Source organism: Kwoniella newhampshirensis, chromosome 5 (assembly GCF_039105145.1).
Source record: "Kwoniella newhampshirensis strain CBS 13917 chromosome 5, whole genome shotgun sequence".
Classification (NCBI taxonomy): domain Eukaryota; kingdom Fungi; phylum Basidiomycota; class Tremellomycetes; order Tremellales; family Cryptococcaceae; genus Kwoniella; species Kwoniella newhampshirensis.
Window position 1 is genome coordinate 547,992 of NC_089959.1, and position 19,044 is coordinate 567,035.

General features: G+C 52.9%; 6 protein-coding genes across 6 annotated transcripts; 4 read left to right on the plus strand and 2 right to left on the minus strand.

Moving 5' to 3' along the window:
* Nucleotides 1–40: 40 nt before the first annotated feature.
* Nucleotides 41–2,805, minus strand: IAR55_002787 (uncharacterized protein; the record flags this gene model as incomplete). Its single annotated transcript, XM_066945898.1, has 7 exons — nt 41–271; nt 317–439; nt 674–946; nt 993–1,547; nt 1,599–2,123; nt 2,171–2,492; nt 2,549–2,805. The coding sequence occupies 7 exons, from the start codon at nt 2,803–2,805 to the stop codon at nt 41–43; spliced, it is 2,286 nt and encodes a 761-aa protein (XP_066803399.1).
* Nucleotides 2,806–3,139: 334 nt separating this feature from the next.
* IAR55_002788 (uncharacterized protein) lies at nt 3,140–5,266 on the plus strand (the record flags this gene model as incomplete). Its single annotated transcript, XM_066945899.1, has 12 exons — nt 3,140–3,329; nt 3,385–3,548; nt 3,611–3,645; nt 3,701–3,836; nt 3,886–3,959; nt 4,009–4,032; nt 4,085–4,270; nt 4,344–4,502; nt 4,557–4,653; nt 4,706–4,790; nt 4,846–4,965; nt 5,022–5,266. The coding sequence occupies 12 exons, from the start codon at nt 3,140–3,142 to the stop codon at nt 5,264–5,266; spliced, it is 1,515 nt and encodes a 504-aa protein (XP_066803400.1).
* Nucleotides 5,267–6,285: 1,019 nt separating this feature from the next.
* IAR55_002789 (uncharacterized protein) lies at nt 6,286–6,940 on the plus strand (the record flags this gene model as incomplete). Its single annotated transcript, XM_066945900.1, has 4 exons — nt 6,286–6,502; nt 6,575–6,639; nt 6,711–6,721; nt 6,784–6,940. The coding sequence occupies 4 exons, from the start codon at nt 6,286–6,288 to the stop codon at nt 6,938–6,940; spliced, it is 450 nt and encodes a 149-aa protein (XP_066803401.1).
* Nucleotides 6,941–8,348: 1,408 nt separating this feature from the next.
* Nucleotides 8,349–10,985, minus strand: IAR55_002790 (glycerol kinase; the record flags this gene model as incomplete). The annotated part of the gene is made up of 8 exons (XM_066945901.1): nt 8,349–8,651; nt 8,703–8,913; nt 8,965–9,081; nt 9,131–9,579; nt 9,642–9,774; nt 9,826–10,189; nt 10,241–10,440; nt 10,495–10,985. The coding sequence occupies 8 exons, from the start codon at nt 10,983–10,985 to the stop codon at nt 8,349–8,351; spliced, it is 2,268 nt and encodes a 755-aa protein (XP_066803402.1).
* Nucleotides 10,986–11,514: 529 nt separating this feature from the next.
* Nucleotides 11,515–13,850, plus strand: IAR55_002791 (uncharacterized protein; the record flags this gene model as incomplete). The annotated part of the gene is made up of 9 exons (XM_066945902.1): nt 11,515–12,367; nt 12,432–12,472; nt 12,531–12,680; nt 12,737–13,126; nt 13,195–13,359; nt 13,408–13,417; nt 13,464–13,582; nt 13,633–13,710; nt 13,761–13,850. 9 exons carry the CDS (start codon nt 11,515–11,517, stop codon nt 13,848–13,850), a joined length of 1,896 nt encoding a protein of 631 aa, XP_066803403.1.
* Nucleotides 13,851–15,782: 1,932 nt separating this feature from the next.
* On the plus strand, nt 15,783–18,831 carry IAR55_002792 (uncharacterized protein; the record flags this gene model as incomplete). Its single annotated transcript, XM_066945903.1, has 5 exons — nt 15,783–15,809; nt 15,856–18,287; nt 18,338–18,523; nt 18,571–18,663; nt 18,717–18,831. The coding sequence occupies 5 exons, from the start codon at nt 15,783–15,785 to the stop codon at nt 18,829–18,831; spliced, it is 2,853 nt and encodes a 950-aa protein (XP_066803404.1).
* Between the last annotated feature and the right edge of the window lie 213 nt (nt 18,832–19,044).

Sequence of the window (19,044 nt, forward strand, 5' to 3'; positions counted from 1 at the left end):
TACAACAAGTTCTAATCTATTTTTGAGAGAAGGTAGATGTTCACGCTCGTGACACTCCTTGGGGCGTGGTTGACGCACTACCATGAACCGTACCGGGTGAAGCGAATTCACCCCCATGGACATGAGGACTGAGAGGAACACGATCGTTTTGAGCGGTCCGTGATCGTTCCTGTTCCCGTTGTTGTTGCCAGATCGCCTCGTGCCGTCCGTATAGCTGCAGATAGGTTTTTCGGTGGAAATAGTTCATCGAGGCAACCGCATGTCGACCGACCTGCAAGGTGTCAGCGCGGGTTCCAGCCGTCCCGTTGCTGCTCACAGGATATTGCTGCAGCCTCGTGAACAGCTCCAAGGCGTTGTTCCTCACTCCAGCCCAACGATGGAATAATCCATTGGCCACAGGCAGCAGGCCACCAAAGTGCGCAGGTAGATGCGTGAGAAGCTGATCGTCAGTCAAGCAAGTCATGCTCATAACTCACCTCGACCACTTGTTGATACGTTCTGACTCCATTTGCCAAAGCAGCAAAGATTGCTTCGGCCTCGCCGTCCGACATGTTCTTCCCCACTCGCAATCGCGCGACTTGATGCTGGACGTCAAATCCTATTGCTTGTCTCTTGTATCTCGAGGCCCAGTCCTATCACGTCGTCAGCTTGCGTTGAGCCTCTCTCCACTCACTCTCGCATATAGTTTGTAGCTCCTGGTCTTGCGCCAAGCATCTATCCTATGTCCATTCGCCCACATCTCTCTCTGCTTGGCCGTCTCGTCCGCGAAGACGGCGCCACTCCCGAGCTGACCGTCTCGATAGCTCGCTGTCGGATAACCTATTTTCGTCGTGCCGGTGTGCAACGATTCTTGGTACGCTGCCAGTCTGACGAAACGACTCAGATAGTCGGTAAACCGGAGTCGGATGCTCGCTTCGCCGTAATGTGATGACATAGCAGAGAGGATCTGTGCGGGTTAGCTTAGCTTTCTTGTTATACTGTGTCCACCCCACCTCTTCCATGAACTGGTTGTCCACACAATCCGCCTTGGCGATCGAGTTCATCTTAGTCTGAGGCGTCCCGATGCTCATGTCTTCTTCCACCTTGACGATTGAGGCGCTCAAACTGGTCTCGGACGATCGTCCGCTCTTCATCGATCCCACTCCACCAGCCTTCAAATCCTTCGACACTGTCACTTTCCCCGTTTCCAGATTACACAGCACATCCCAGGTCATGGGTAGTTCCTCGAACCGAGGATTTGTGACCCCCGCAACGAAACCCGAGAACTCTTCGAGCACATCCAGACTTGCCAGGTTGGCGTAGGGGAAAGCACTTTCGGTAATTCCTCGTAGGACTTGACCGCAGCCTGAACCCAAGGCACAGGCGGCAAGGACCATGCGGGCGACCTGGTTCGCAGGGAGACCGTGACCGAGGAACATGACTCTTTTGTGAGCTAGCATCGCATTGAGGATAAGGATGATTGGAAGTGTGAGGGAACCATTGGTATGCAGATGCGGATGGAAGGGTGCTGGGAAGGGAGCAGTGTGTTGGGAGAACGTTTGTACGAGCTCGATGAGAGAATACTGTTGGTCAGCTAGACATCACGAGTTGTTACTTACATCTCCCACATCCTCATCGAAAACGGTCATAGGTATTCTTATTGGCACGGTGATCTTCTTGAACCTCGCTTCCGTCTCGAAGAAATGTGTGTCTCTCGGAACTCCCCTTCTCCTCCCGATATTTCCATATCCCACGTCGAGGCTCAGTCTCCCCTCTCGAGACGACGGTGGGGTGGCCAAATGCATCTGAGAGGAATTCGCGCTTCCCTTGCGTACCATCCTCATACCAGACGTCGAGCTCATCGTCTTCTGATGACTCGCACGTCCTTCGCCACCTTCAAGCGAATTGTGTCCTGCTTCACTGGTCTCGTCAAACGTCTCTTTCGTCCCGCTTGCAGGTTCGAGTACACCGAACTTCTCCTCGAGGAGATCTTTACGGTCAGATGATCGAAGGAGGATGCGCTCGTAACGCGACAGTTTCGGCATGCCAGCGGTGGAAATAGCGTTGGCAGAATCGAACAGTCTCGCTAGGATTTCAGGTGAAGGGGAGATGAAGTATTCTTCCAGTGCAAGAAGGAGTAGTGGCTGTTTCGCGTGTCAGTCAGCATGAGGTCATCCCAAACGATGCTCACCTTGTAGATGCCGATGTACGGATTTGGAGTACAGATAGCCATGGCTTTCACCATCGCACCTCTCCTCATCTTCTTGTCCTCCTTCATCCTCACGCAGTTCAGGACATACAACAGTCCGCCGCCCGCTACACCGCGTGTGGCCCGACTTGAAGGCATCATACTTGCTCTTCTATCTGATTCGGCAGATACGCGTGAAGCAGAGGACGACTCATGGGACAGCATCGGGGCTACGGCGGATGAAGCGGTTTGACCGAGATAGAATACCGTCCAGTCTTCGGGTCGGAGATGTGCACCATCGGGCAGCATCAGTTCTGCCAGGCGACTACATGACCATTATCAGTGAGAGTCCTGTGAGTCGGGACAAATCTAATTACTTACTGTTCGTCCGTACCGGTCGGATATGGATATTGATACGCCAGTGTCGCCCCTGCATCAATATCGAATTCAGCAAGCAAGCAGAAATGAACCGCTTCCTCTTCTTGTTCCGCCCCTCCCGTCCCATCCAAGTCCACGTCATCTGGTAAAGGAGTATTCCCCAGCTCGCTCTCAAAGTCGCGTTCGACAGAGGCTGCCGTGAGATTCGATCGGGCAGAAGGAGTCTGCGACGAGAATGGAGAGGGGGAAGGCGACGACATTGTGAGCGGCGAGGAACTGTACGGCGACCTCGCGCAGTATGCGGTTCGATCTACTTGGATGCAGTCGATACAGCTGCTGTGGTTGGGCACGACCGGTGACCTATGTGGACCGGTCAGTCAGTCGAGTACAGAGAAGAACTGATACTTCGGTTGTTGTTGTTGTGACTGGTATTACAGTTGATTTCGGACCGCGTTTCATCGTGCAATTGCGGGGCCACCAATCCTCGACCACCTTTGTTCGCTTTCACTCGTTACGCACAAGCGATACGATAACATGCTTGTCTCCACATCACATACTGGGCATACAACATCTGTGCAATAGTCTGTCGCCAGCATGGCTCTCACAGATGATGACCACTCACAATCGTATCTGCCGGGGCCCAGTCGATCCACCTCGTCTCTAGCACTACAACACCTAGCCTCCTCGTCTCAGTCATCAAGGCGAGGATCAAGAAGAGGATCAAGGGATCGTGACGTGTCGAACCAAGCAGAGGACTTGGAGCTGGGGGAGAGAGGAGATATCTGTGAGCTGGTAGATTTCCGTTTGCTACGAGCGGGTACTGATGGTGGGTATTACAGTGTTCAAAGCTCCGGAAGAAGATCATGACGAACTTAGTACGACTGCACCGTTACTGTCTTTGAGTGCGAGAGGAGAACACCTGGCAGAAGAAGAGGAAGAATTGTTATTGGCGGAAGGTCCGAATTCCGCTTCGAGAGGGACGTTGATGGATGCCATCACGAATGTGAGCTGACACTTTCATACCGTATTGCAGGCTGGTTGACTGACGACATGACCTTTCGCTAGATGGCGAATTCAATCATAGGGGCAGGCATCATAGGGTGGGCTGCACTACAGATTGCCTGCTAGGTATGACAAACCCTAATACCGTTCCAGGCTACCATACGCTGTCGCTCAGGCGGGCTTTGTGATGGGGATATTCCTCCTCATATCCCTCGCCTTCATATCAGACTGGACGATCAGACTGGTCATCCTTACGAGCAAGCTGAGCGGGAGAGACTCGTATACCGATGTGAGTGGATATGGGCAATACCACACGTCCCACGCTCATTATAGGGCAGACCATGTACCATTGTTTTGGACATTTTGGCGCAGCAGCAGTATCATTCTTTCAGTTTGCTTTCGCTTTCGGCGGGTGAGCCATCCAGTCCAATTCCGTGAAACAGAGTAGCTCATCAAAACAGTACTTGCGCATTTCACGTCATCATGTGAGTCGCTTCGATGAAGGTTGTGCTTCTGAGCTGACTCGATCACTCTTAGCGGCGACACCATTCCTCGAGTCATCTCGTACTTATTTCCTTCTTTGGCAGAACACGCCTTCGTTCGCCTCCTCGTCGACCGAAAAGTCGTCATCATCCTCTGCACACTTTTTGTCTCTTTCCCCCTCAGCTTACATCGAGATATCGTCAAGCTGTCCAAGTCATCTAGCTTCGGTGGGTACCTATCGTACATACAAGAGCTGACTCCATCTAGCCCTCGTGTCCATGAGCGTCATCGTTGTGTCCGTCCTCTTCCGAAGCGTTGCGGTGGATCCATCATTAAGAGGTTCATCCCTCGAAACTTTTTCCATCATCCGACCTGGGGTTTTCCAAGCCATCGGTGTCATCTCTTTCGCATATGCGTGTCATCATAATAGTAATTACATCTACAAGAGTATCCATGTGCCGACTCTCGATCGGTGAGTGTAGAAGTGGACAGAATGAAAATGGCAGTGCTGACAATTAATTTTCAGCTTCTACGTCGTCACGCATATTTCTACCGGTATCAGTCTGGTCGCATGTCTGCTGGTAGCCGTATCTGGATATGTCGTCTTCACCGACAAGACTGAGGTGAGCTGATCGGTTGTCAAAGACTTGCGAGACAAAGCTTATAGGACGACAGGGGAACATTCTTAACAACTTCAGTTCCGACGACTGGGTGATCAACATCGCCAGATTCTGTTTCGGAGCCAACATGTCCACTACAAGTGGGTGGTATCCAGGGTTGCCGCGGACAAAGGCTAACGCTTGCAATCCGCTCAGTCCCTCTCGAAGTGTACGTGTGTCGAGAAGTGATCGAGGAATATTTCTTCAAGTCCCGGCAGTTCAGTCAGACTCGACATGTCATCATCACCTCCGCTGTGGTCTTCACCACCATGGGCAGTGAGTCGACTCTTACCAGATATGCAATACTTGGCCAAGCTGACTTTTCTCCCCAGTCGCATTGACCACCTGTGATCTCGGCATTGTTCTCGAATTGGCGGGTGGTCTTTCTGCTTCAGCTCTAGCGTTCATCTTCCCCGCTTCGGCATACTTTGTCTTGACTTCGGGCGAGTGGTATTCGAAACAAAGATTACCGGCGGTCTTGGTGGCCGGCTTCGGACTGGTGGTCTTGGTGCTAAGTTGCGGGCTGAGTATCGCACATGCCTGGAGCGGAGAGGGTGGAAAGAAGGAATGCAGCTAGATTATGCATGGCCTGGATATCGGTATGGCGCGTTGGGTGGATATCGAAGCACCGATCTTGGCAAAAAGGTTGTCGTGCTGACCACCAAAGTGCGACCGTAACTACGTTTGTGATGAGAGTATCAGGTCTGAGGCCGAAATGGTCGTGTCTATCAAACGTTTGATTCCCATGTGGCCGAACTGGTGTATGCACATAAAAAGCCCGACAAACGGATGGTATTTTGGATCGTCTCTTCTATCGTCGAAACGTACGGTATGGAGGTTACCCTCACACCTTTCTTCGAAAAATGATCGAAACAACTTACGTTACCCCGCATCATGCAATCTGCAAATCCCTGAACACTTGATTCCCCTTCTGATTACACTTTTCCACCCAACCGAATCCACGGGATCCCACTTGTGCAGTAAGCACATGTGAATGTGAACGGAAGGGAGTGCGACGTGCAGTGAGCATCAAAGAGTATAGCTGTTGTCCGTGGGAATGACGTCGGATGGATAATCAATCTGAGAGTGGGGCCTCTGTTGTTGATGTAGGGTCTTGATTGCGGGAGATGTGGAGGTTGGTTTGGGGACAAGATCTTTGATTTTCTGATGATCGACAGGGTGGGAGAGGGTGAGTGACATGAGTTGGTCAGGGGTTCGAGTGGCGAGTTTGCTTGATGAGGAAGGGTGAGTATGGATGGATGTTGCACTATAAGTTATGTATTTCTCGTTCGTTTCCCCACCGAAGTGTGCCATTCAGATCAATACGATCATACTCAGTCTTTGGTATATACCTTCGAACCGTGCATCATTTATTCTTCGGGGAAGGCGCCGAAAGCTCGATCATCGATCATCGATCATCAATCATCAATCATCAATCATCAATCATCAATCCGAAACGCGAGCGTATACCGTCCTTTGGCGCAACACCTTAGCTATCAACCGCACTGACCACCGCGACCGACAGTCCTTGACGACCACCGCCAATCCCCCCTGAACAAGCGCGACACGAACCAGTCCGATCACTTCCTCCCCATCATGTCGTCGCAACATCGCAGAATACGTTCTTCCCTCTCATCGCTCGACGACGTATGGGATCCCTTACCGTCCTCGTCCTCGCGTCGTGTGAGCACCAGCACAAATACGAACGAGGCACAGGAGAAGGTAAATCGCAATCGCCGATCTTCAGGTGGTGAGAAGGGGAAGACGATGTCAGGAGACGTCTATGGGATAAGTCACGATGAGATGAGGAGGGGTCAGTCCACAGTCATTTTGTGGTTGGAGACGGGATTGACTGACTGGGTGACATTGACGTGGGTACATGCAGAACGACGGCCAAACGAGACGATGAAGAAGAAAGGGTTCCTGAGTCGGATATTCAGCTGTACATGTGTGAGTCGACTGACATGACGAGAGAGAAAATTTCTGGGCTGTGCTGATACATACTGTCGCATACTGTCCAGTTCGAATTCGAGTGAGTTTTGACACCGTCCACTTCTCTCATGCCTCAGATCTTGGTCTTGACATTCCCGCCAGACTGACTGATTGGCTCCCACCCACCTACCCTAGTGACAGCGACCCAGTCCGCAAATATCGATCGAAATACGAAGCGAGATACGGCCAACAGCCGTCCGACCAGCCAACCGACACGATCCCGTCCTCTGGTCCAGGTACGATGACGGGCGTTCATTGAGGTGTGGCGATGAATCGTCGAGGAGGACTGTGTATGTGGTAGGGGTGAGACTAGTCCGTTGTATATTTAATGCCAAGATCATGCCTGCTGTTTGTGCTATAAAAAGCAACGACATGATGATTCCCGGCCAGGCGGGCCTGCCTATCGATCACATATGTTCAACCAAAGGGCACCGCTGAAACAACAGACCCCTCTGGGAGTGTATGTATGAATAGGTTATGTTCACCCTGCCTCGAGCAACATGCATACTTCCAGTCACACATCTGTGATAGAGATAGATGCCACCTGCTCGCAATCTCGATCCACTCCAGCTCATACACCATGTCCGATCCAGCTCCAACTGTCCAGGTCCAGCCCAGTAGACAGAGAGAGATGCGTGGAGCGTATCTTCTCACTACTGTGTCTCAAACTCAACTGACCACTCACACTCACTCTTGGTAAACCTCCCGTCTCTGGTCCCATCCTCGTTCAACCAACCTACACTCTCAGCACGCGAACTCGTCAGAGAATCAACGATGATCGAGGCGAAGACGACGTTTCCGTGTTCACCTTCTCCGAATCGAATCTGGGACGGCCGATGGATGGTGTGAACTTGTGAGTGATTGCGGTACTCAGTCTGGATGAGATGACTTCACTGAAACCCTTGGGCATTGAGTGTAATGTTGGTAAGCGTGGCGATGGAGGGTGAGCACGATGTGGTGTTTGCTCGATATCTAGCTGGAAATGACCCCGTGATCGCTTTCGGTCGGCTGTCCTCTGACCTGAATTCACGTCCGTCGTTGACTATGCCCGTAATCTTGTACCCATCAGAGTGCAGAGTGCTGAGCCGATCTGCGAAGATACCACAGCGCCGACATCCCGCCATCGCGAAACCAACGTCTCCCATTCCAATCGACCATGGTCGCACATGGCACCTTCGCCACAGACCCCCAGGACGGGGTACGACCCAGGACAAGGAGCGTTCCAGCCGTACGTTGCAATGCCGTAACCCGGTGCACAAGAGCCATCGACAGAGGCAACGGGACAACGCTGGGTAGGAGGGTGAGGACGTTTGTGTTCGGCTAATTTGTAATGTAGAACAGGGGGAGGATTGGATTTCTAAAAAGCGGTCGTGTGACACCGTGGAAAAGGCAGACCAAATACAGCTACAGCATCAATCCTTCTTCGTGGATACCAAGGTGGAATAATCTGACGACGGTCGGTGTCACGACAACAGCACAAGAATCATCAGAAGCTGGCTGTCCCCTCGCTCCAGTAAGTCTGCATCTTTGGCAGTACCGGCAACTCCCGCGTCAGCCCCAGTGACACCTTCGACATCTATACAGTGCATTATGCTTCAGATCCATCGTCCCATGGTACCAACATTCTACTTCTTCCCTGTGTTCTACCAAGACTACCCCCTTCTCGCCTAGAACAACCTCGAAAACCCGCTCTCCTTCTCATATCTCTCCTCTTCCTCGTCCTCCTCATCTTCAGTGTGCCACTTCTTCGCTCGGTCCACAGCCCTCTCCCACCCTTTGATCTTCTTGGCTCTCTCTTTCACGTCGATCTCAGGTTCGAAGGTGTGTACGCCGGCAGTGTTCACCTCGGAAAGGGTCTCTGGCTTGGTCAAGTCCCAGCCGAACAAACCCAAGGCATGAGCGGCGAGGAGCGCGGAACCAAGAGCGGTGGACTCTCGCATCGATGGACGAGCGACATTGAAACCGCCAATCTGTGGCAAAGTCAGCGGGCTGTCATGCACATATATGGTGGATCCACTCACGTTGGCCTGCAATTGCATCGCCAGATCCGAGTTGGTCACACCACCATCCACCTTCAACGTCTCCAGTTTCGTCCCGCTCTCCTTTTCGATGACATCCAAAACAGCTCTCGTCTGGAAGCAAACCGCTTCGAGGGTGGCTCGAGCGATGTGCGCAGAAGTAGTGTAGGCAGTGAGACCGATGATCGTTCCGGATGCCTCACGGTCCCAGTATCTGCACGATTCTCTGTCAGACAATGGCTTGAGGGAAAACCACATCACTCACGGTGCAAGCAGACCAGAGAAGGCTGTGACAAAGTAGACGCCACCAGTGTCGGCCACAGAACCCGCGAGAATGTCCATCTCTGACGATTCTTCTATCAATTCCATTTGATCTCGAAGCCTGAGTAGGGTAAGCGGAGGTAGTCATCATGATAAAGTCAGGTACCCACCATTTGATAGCTGATCCGGCAACAGCGATCGACCCTTCCAAGGCGTATACCGGAGTGGCATCGGGACCCGCCTGGAATGCGATGGTCGAAATCAAACCATAGTCACTCCTGACAATCTCATTTCCCGTGTTGAAGAGGACGAAAGCACCGGTACCATAGGTACACTTTGCCTCACCTTTCTTCAGACACTTGTTACCGACCAGAGCAGCCTGTTGATCACCGATGATACCAGCGATGGGCACACCTGTGAGCGGGGTGTCGAGGTGTTTTGAAATGTTGCCGTAGACCTCGGCGGATGAGACGATCTTGGGAAGGACAGAAGGTCGGATACCGAAGAAACGCAAGAGAGGGGGGTGCCATTGCAGAGTCTTGAGGGAGATCAGGAGGGTTCGCGATGCGTTGGTGACGTCCATAATGTGAAGACCGCCTTTCTCACGTCCGGTAAGAGCCTGTGGAGGGGGGGGTGGGCAGGTCAGCGTGGCTCGAATAAAAAAAAAAAGGCAAGACTCACGTAGACGAGCCAAGTATCTACGGTCCCAAACATCATGTCATCCGCCTCGTGTGCGTCACGGACAGCCTTCTGATGATCCAGCATCCATCGAAGTTTGATAGCGGAGAAATAGGTAGATAGAGGGAGACCGGTGCTTTTGATAACGTAAGCTCAAAGGCGGATTGGTGCACCAGACCACACTCACACATCCACCAGCCCCTCCTTGCCCTTCCGCCGTCTCTTGGAGCCAGCTTCCTTGCCCCTCCCCGCGAAGCCGAGACCCTCCATAGCTTTGTTGATGGTACCAGCGACCGTAGCTGTTGTATCCACAACGCCACCCTTTTCGGCAAATGCAGCACCGTCCCCCCCAGTGCCAATCTCGACGTCTTTTTGCACCCCATGCAAATCCTCCTCCTCGTCGTCGATCTCGAGTCCTTCCTCATCCAGCTTCTTCTCGTACTCCCGAACCACACCGAGGGTCCTCGCGTCATCCCACACAATAGCGTTGCAGAGGGGTTTACCGGTGGAGCGAGACCAACAAACGGTGGTTTCACGTTGATTTGTGATGCCTGCGTGGTGTCAGTAGATAGGTCACCATGTGAGTAGCCCAGCACGCTCACCGATACCCTTGATACTAGTCCTTGACCAACCCATCCACTCGAGCTTCTCTACAGCTTTTTGGATAACGTCGGTCATGGCACTGACCAAAGCCTCAGGGTCGTGTTCGTGCCAACCAGCATGAGGGAGGATCTGCTCGAACTCAGCTTGGTGTTCTGCGATGATCTTGGCTCGTTTGTCGAAAATGATGAAACGGGTAGAGCTGCGGTGGTGTCAGTGGTGGACTGGCTCTATCATAGCTACCAGGTAGACTCACGTGGTACCACAGTCCAAACTACCAATGAACTGACCGTTCCTAAGCTCTCTAATACCGTCGAGGGCACTGAACCCGGCTGCACCTTCGAAGTAAGATCTCGGTGCCGAGGTGAAGTCATTGGCGAGAGGCAGAGTAGGGGAACCGGCTCGAGAGAGTACAGAGGGAGTCGCAGGACCCGAGTAATCCTCCCTCCTCATTGGTCGAGGACCGGAAGCCATGGAGGAACGTCGCGAACGAGATATGTAGGAGCCGGGACCTTGTGATTGTGCGTTCTGGTTCAGAGAAGGTCGGCGAGACAGCGAAGCAGTTTCCGAAGGTCTCCGTGCCATGGGCTGGACAATGGAGTTTCGTCGAGATACTGCGGGAGACGTAGCCGGGGAAGTCTCGAAGACAGGAGTGAAGTTCCCTGGTCCGGTCGGGGTGGAACCTCCTGTCGCGAGAGGCGAAGAGGTCTTGACCGTCGACATGGCAAGATCAGGCGCGCGTGACATGGTGGATGTGTGTGTGTGTGGGAGTTTCTGTTGACAATGGAGGATGGGTTTAGAGAGAAGAAAGGAGTTATCAAGGAGATGTATGAAGAAAAGTCGAGGTGGATAGCTGTGGAAGCACCAGGGTTCCTGCTTGTGTAAAGGAGCAGTACTCGTACTCGTAGTGATAGCAATAGAAAAAAACAAGCCTAATAGAATCAATCTCAGGGGGGGCACGATTCGCTCAAAGTACGTACCACGTCATCGGCATCGCGGCCCGGTGGGGAAACGCCCAGTGAACCCACATTTCGGACCCACAAGCGCAGTTTTAATCGCTCGGTCCGCCCCTGAAGCCGAATATAACCTATGTGAGCCTGATAACAGCAGTTCAACCGAAAGCAGGTCTCAGGCTCAGGTAGCGTGTTCAGGGGATGTCTGCCACGCTACTCACCGCGGCCCCTTTGGCCATGTTTTCTAAAGCAGACCAAAACACGTCTCGCAACTCTGGAGTAGCAGTCATCGTCAGATCCCGCTCAATCAACCGCCGCCGACGATGCCACCGAGGACATCACGGTCACCGTATGGCGTATCACCGAAACAGAAATGGTCTTCGAGACAACATTCCATATCACAACCGTCGAGTAGCTTCCCCCTCTCCTCGGTAGGCATGTTACCGCACGGTTCGGTTCCACGTCCGATCAGACGGCCAAAGAAGATTTTGTATCTCCTCTTCATCTTCTTCCTTCTGTATTGGTTCGGTATACGACATGGGCTGGGGATAGAGAGAATACCGCCGCCGCCGTTGGGTTTCGCGGTGAAGGGAGGGAGACGGGGAAGGAAATCGATAGTGTCATGGGGCGACACTGGCATGGCGACGTTGACGAGCGCTCAACCAGGTGTGAAAGCCGAACATCCTATATACGAGCTGATGGAGCGTGCCGAGAGTCAGTGGACAACGATGCTCGCTTCGCAGTCGACAACGCTGCTAGCCGCCGTCGCAGAGTACAAGAGACGATATCACATGGCCCCTCCCACAGGTTTCGATGTGTGGTTTGCGTTCTGTCAGAAACACGGCATCAGAATCGTGGACGACTACGATCAACTCATGCGGGATCTGCTGCCCCACCATGCACTGGAACCGGCGACCTTCCTCGCCAGGAGTAAAGCCCTGGAAGGTACCTCTTTCACGTACACTTTGGACATCGGGAAGGATCAAGTGGATCTCACTGGGGAAAGAATAAACAGTGCGAGACCGAAACATCTTCGAAATCTGATAGCGGGTTTCAAGGACGATTTGCCGGAGGGTTTCTACCTGCGAGTGACGGGAAGCGACCACGATACAGGAAGTGTGGTGCTTGGCAAGGATCAGAGACAGCGGGCAATGGAGTTGGTCAAGCGAGGAGAGCGTGAGTGCGGCGAGATCGAAGCCAAGCTGACCCGTCGTAGATTTCCAGGAGGCTGAATTGAAAGAGCTGGAGAACCCGAACAGAACACCGGCGTGGGGCTGGTTTGTGAGTAACGGGGGATTCAACTAGTCATTCCCGCTGACTTGCCCGACCACAACCACAGAAAGCATGCCCTCTCGATTCCCCTGCTAACATTCGACCTGGTGCTGAGAATGCGACCGAGGACGTACTTCGTAAGTCATCGAAGGCGACCATCGCTGCTGACACTCAGCCAAATCATTCATCTTCGACCACCTCCCCGCCATGGACTTCTGTGACCACCCCGAGCTCAAGCGTCTGCATGGAGCCATGTCGGTCGACTATGCCCAGCGTTCCCCATCCATCCTCAAACCCGTTCTCGTTTTGTCCAAGTTCCCCGGCGACGCGAGTTTTCAGACGACCCCGATGGAAGCGTACATGAACATCACCCAGGACGATGTTCCATTCCTCGGCGTTTGGGGTGACAAGACCGACAACAGACTGTTTTGGAGAGGATCGACGACGGGCGGTTATGGAGGGCAGCGTGACTGGAAAGAAAGCCACAGAATGCGTCTGCACCTCATGATCAATGGTCCAAAAGGAGGTGATTCATGGTGGGATCAGCAGCTGCGAGAAGTCATAATACCAGATGGCGAGTCTGGATTCAAGGTCGTGAGAAGATGGGAGAGGGTTCTCAGCAAGGCATACGCGGATGTCAAATTGTCGGGACAGCCTGTGCAGGTGGGTCCACGATGTCTGAAACGTTCGCTGACCCGTGTCAGTGCCCTTCTGCCGAGGTGTGCAAACAGGTCGCCAAGACTATTGAATTTGGTCAGAAGGTATGGCCAGAGCAAGCAGCCGCTTTCAAGTACAATCTCGATGTGGATGGCAACGGATGGTCATCCCGATTCCACAGGCTGTTAAGCACTGGCAGTCCGGTGATCAAATTCACCATGTTCCCAGAATGGCATATGGTGAGTGGCTTGTGTACATTTGTCTCGATCGAGCTAACGGTTCGATAGCAATGGCTGAGTGGGTGTAGATCCGTTTCTGTGGGGACATACTAACACCCTCACAGCGCCGTGGTACCATTATATCCCCTTGAAGCCCGACTATTCCGATCTATACGACATTATGGCGTTCTTCGTGGGACCAGTCGACGAAGCGGGTAACGTTGACACGACCAAGGGGCACGATGTGGGTTGTCATTGTGTCTACTAAGAAACACCGCGCTGATATTTCCGCAGCGTCTCGCTCAGAAGATTGGTGAAGCGGGCCAAAGATTCGCACTCGATCATTGGTCATGGGTTGACATGCAAGCATATGTGAGTGTGACTATACGTGACAAGAAACTCATGGCTGACGCCAAGAGTAGACATTCCGATTATTGTTAGAACTGCAACGGTTGCATTCATTAGATAGAGACATGATGAGTTACAAGGATCCAGAGGGACGTGCCGCATAGAACGGTATTGGATTGTTTCTTTTCGGGTGAAACGGGCACGGGCACGGACCGGGATTCTTCAGACCATATGCATATAACCAACTCATCATCATCAAGGGTGATAATGAGACAAAACGTATATCACACCGGTTGAGTCTACTGTGATGGTGTGATGGGACATGATTGAATCCAGTTGCAATCCTCAGTTGCACGCTTGACTCATACGACGTGCAATCAAGGTTCGACCTCATGACGTACCACCACAAATGAGCTTTAGACCTGAGCGGGAGTTATCAGCGGTGATGTCGAGAGTGACTTTGGTGCGGGCGCCACGCGGGGGGGGGGGGAAATGCAGAACGAGGTCTAGAACCTGGCGTAACGCGATAAGGGATTGCTCATGTACCACAGAGGTACCTGCATATATTTTGCGAGTAGCATTTCGCCTCGCGGCTGTGGTCGGGAAGTGTGTGTTTATCTCAAAGGGAAGCATATCGGAAGATATCACTGATGTGCTTTGTGCATGCTGGAATGGATGAATGAACGATAATGCTCCGTGGAACCAAGGGGAAGCACGATAAGGGTTTGTTTAAACATCCTCGTGGTATAAACCTCGTTTTTTTCCTATTTTTACCCTTATCGTGCCTGAGGGTGAAGAAGCATGGCGGTGAGAGAGAGGGAGGGATACGAGTATCATCCGGCTATAGCAGCAGCAGCAGCACCAGTAGTAACGTTCTCGGGAGAAGGATTGCGTGTATGGGTCCAGCTCAGCTCTCCCTCGTCTCGACCAATCTATCAATCCTATCAGTCGATCAGTCGATCAATCTCCATCGATATCTCCACTTCTCGTCCCTCTTACATCACCCCCAAACATATCACCGGGTCTGACATTACTAGGGTGAAGGAGAAGGGAGAAAGAGAGAAACAGAAACAGAAACGATCATCCCTTCTTTCGACTTGAACGACGAACAGAAGACTGAAACGAGCCGCGGGTCATTCCGATTACCAACCAGGGAACGGCTCGATTAGCAACAAACCTTGGTAGAACCGCATCCATTCATCCATTCATCCATTCATCCATTCATCCATCCATCCATCAACCAGGTGATAGCGACAGGTCACATCCACCTTGATTCCAGACGGTCATAGCGGCGGACGACGGACGGGAAGGTGAGAAAGGGTCTTCTAGAACACGCACGCATATACACAGGTGAGTGATCTACCCGTTCTTAGCAATCATACACATACATCCTTTGACTCAGAGTCGGAATTGGTTGCGTCCATGTGTCAGTCCCAATCTCACAAACAGCTGATCATCCGAGCCGTTCAGTAAATTTGCCTTTGACATCCTGTCAATTCCGAGCCCGTTCTCATTTACGACTCTCGCATTATCTTCGTACCATCTGTCAAGTGGTATCCTATACTTGCGAGTCGACTTGACGAAGACCAATAGGGACCTCTGTGAGTGATTCATATACTGGTAGCGATATTCTTCCCACAACACCTTTCGTCGCTCTTACTACTTGGCCTGCACCCGTCCTGTTCTTCGGTCGGGAGTACGGAGATATCCACTCCGTGCAGAGCGTTCGGCGTAAAGGCATATAAGACCTTGCGCTTGTCCTCGCCACCCTATCTACTGCTCTCAAAGGCTTGACAGTGTCTGACGCTCCCTCCGTGCTCCGGCATATCCCTCGTCTCCTATCCTATGCTATGCCATGTCAATTTCCATCGTTACCACACGCAGCACTCTTCCTGCCCCCTCTATGCCGCTTGCTTGAACTCCGCTGACATGTCCGAAACACACCCAATCATCGTCCCCTTTCGAACACTGCTTATCCACCCTCCCAGACGCACCCGCAGCGCAGGTCACTGTACACAAGCTGCGACTGGGCCCAGTCACAAGCCATATCACTCCCTTTGAGACCTCGCCCACGTATCCCGCTTGGACCCATCGCCATGTCATACCAATGGCAACCTCCAGGAGTGAGTGACGGTCATTCCCATATGGACCAAGCTGACCAAGGCACAGTACGATGCGCAACAATACAGCGATGCGCCGCATCAGACCGAAGACGAAAAACCTCTAGGCCAAGGCATGCTGGACTTGATAGGAGTGCCGCAACCCACCCTTCCTTATACAGCCCCCGGTACCAACGGCTTTCAAAACGGCGGAATGTACAGCTACAGACCCGCACTTGCGCTCGACACGACCGGCTCCGGCTACCTCCCACCCCAAGCTCCCACGACCTATCCCTACAACCCCACTCCTGGTCTCCTCCCTGACATGGGTTCGAACAACGATAACGATGTGATGACGCCTCAATTCGCTTACCAATACAACAACTACCAGACTTATCCCCAGTATGTCGCAGGTGACTACACGCACGCAAATGATAAATACCCCCCACCTCCATTGTTCAACTCATACCAACCCGTCGCTGCAGAGTCCAGCAACAACTACTATCAGCCCTCGCAACAGCAGGGCACCATTTCACCCTCACAGCTCGGTCAAGATCAGACGCTCAAGCCCACCAAAAGCTTCAGCGACTTGCTCATGGGCAGTCGCGAATCGTCGTCGTCGTCGAGCTCGACCGAAGGCGCTCATGACAACTGGAATGGCAATGTGCTTGATGACTGGGCCCGACCGTTGAGTCGAGCGCTTCTCAATGATCAACTGAGTCGTCCGTCTTCCGCCATCGACTTCGCCCCGCCCGCGCCAAAGTCCACTACCAATAGTACACTCACCTCCAACGGCACATACGTCAATCCCGCGCCGACTTTTTCAACCACTGCGCCCTCTCCCGAAGCCATTGACTCGGCCATGAAGGAGTATGTCAACTCGTACAATCGTCTCGCGTATGGCGAAAGGAAGATCGTCGTCATGAGTCCGAAAGTCGGTCAGAAAAGTTACGGAACGGAGAAGAGGTTCCTGTGTCCTCATCCTCAGGCCAGTCTGATCGGCGGTGCATGGTGGCAGAAATCCCCCGATGGATGCATCGTGTCTCCCGTCCAACCACCGCGAGTCAACATCAGTCTCACCGGCGAGCAACCCGTCAAAGACGCTATGGTCAGCTGGACTAACGTCGCCGGGCAATGCCTGGACGACAAGATCAATACGAAGGCGATGACATCTGGCGACGACCCTTTCCTCGGCAACGTGGCAGGGAAGAATCTTCATATATCGGACAACGACGGGAAGCGTCGAGAAGTCAAGGCGTTGGTGACGGTCAAATCGCCGGCTAAGCATCACGCAGGACCGCAGGGCTGGGGGATGGCCAAGAACATGATGAAGGAGGTCGCGACCGATGAGGTGGTGGGAGTGTTTGAAAGCAAGGAGATCAAGGTCATCAGCAAACCGAGTAAGAAGAAGTCGAGTGCAAAGTCTGGAGAATTGATCATATCGCACGGGTCGACCGTCGCTCTGTTCAACCGGGTCAAGTCTCAAACCACCTCCACAAGATACCTCTCTGTGGTCCCGGACTTCACCCGTATCACTGGATCAGACGGTCGACCGGTCACAGGCGCTACTCCTCCAGCGTACTCTGCTGACCGCAACTCCATGCCGGGCTTCACCGCCGATGCGAACATCTGGGAATCGTTCATCTTGTGGCTGGTCGATCCTAACAAACAAGGCGGACCTGGCCTGGGACCACCCCCTCATCCCGACTGGCCCAACCCGCCTGCCAACGTCATTGCACCCAATCTACTCGCCCCGGCTATCCGATACAACTCGACGGTGGTGCTGCAGTCCCTACAAACCGGAGTCATCTCTCCCGTCCTGGTGATTCGACGAATAGATTCCGAGGCCGACGCTGTGGGGATGGACGGGCATGTTGCCGAATCTCCTTCGTCCCTTCCGGCTGGCGAGCTCGCCGGCGATCTCGTCTCGCAATTGCAGAAAGTCGCCTTCGAGCTCTATCAACCCAACATCATGGAACATCTCCAGCGCGACTCCAAGTATGGTGGCTTCTGGTTATCGTGTAACCAGGAAGCGGTTTCTCAACAGTTCATACATGCCGATCGACGGTGGACAGCGGTGCCAGTTCCCCAACGCGGCGGGTCGAAGCCGAACAGTGTGCCCAATACACCTCAACAGCGATTTGGAGTGCTGCCCATGACGCCCCACACTTCGTCGATGAACCTACCCTCAACGCCGTCCAGTCCCGTCAGCTCGTCCTCGTCGAGCCTGGACTATTTCGGTGCCCATAGTCGCAAGTCCTCTTCGCATTCGCTCATGTCGCCCACGTTCAGCGATGTGCCTCTTCCCTCTACGGATGGAGGTCCGGTCAGAAGGCAACGTACTGGATCGGTGGGTCGGGGACCGTTGGTCAGACCGCTGCACAAGAAGCGGATGTCTACGGATGGTTCATCGTCCGGATCCTTCGAGTATCTGCCAACACCGATGAGTCCCGAAAGTCAGCGGATGTGCTGGACCATGGATGTGGGAGATACTTGCATCTGGTAGGTGGCTTCCAAGGCGTCGACGAGTCGCGCTGACGTGAAACCTGCAGGAGTATCGTCAGCACCGAGCAGACCACATACACGTTCTATGTGCCTCCTTATGCCACGGAACACGTGACCGAACCGTTCGCCCCGTTCCCTATTGCAAGCAGGGTCCTCGCTCCGTCGCACAGTGGAGACAAGGGACCTGCCAAGTATCAGTACACGACGTTAGCGACTGTACCGTTGGTGACCTTGTGAGCGCTACGCGTTGGAGAGCGAGCTTGGCTGATGACACTGGCAGTTACGGTAAGAACTTTGTGAAGCGACCTGATGGTGGCCCCCATTATCTGGCTTACTTTGACGACACGCCCTCGAGTCATAACGAAGTGCGATGGTGAGTATTTGGTTTGGAGATGTAACACGGAAGCCACGCTGACATTTGCCCAGTTCCGAGGTCATGGCGGCTGGTGAACCGAACGTTCCTCCGGGACTCAAGACTTCTGTCTTCCTCGTTCGAGAGGACGGACAGTGTATCATTCCTACGAATCTGACCTATCCATAGCTCGTGCAGCTCCATTTTGATCTTTCTTCTTCATTTGCATCGGTTCGATTCTCCATGTGACATACTTGTAATTCGTGATGTGCTATAATTTTGGGATCCACTATAGATCAGATCGTGTGTGGTGGTGTGATTTACGAAACCATGCGACGAGATGTGAATTGCTACGACTATCCATTGTTGGAGAGACTGTCCTTGGGTCTAATTTCTACGTTG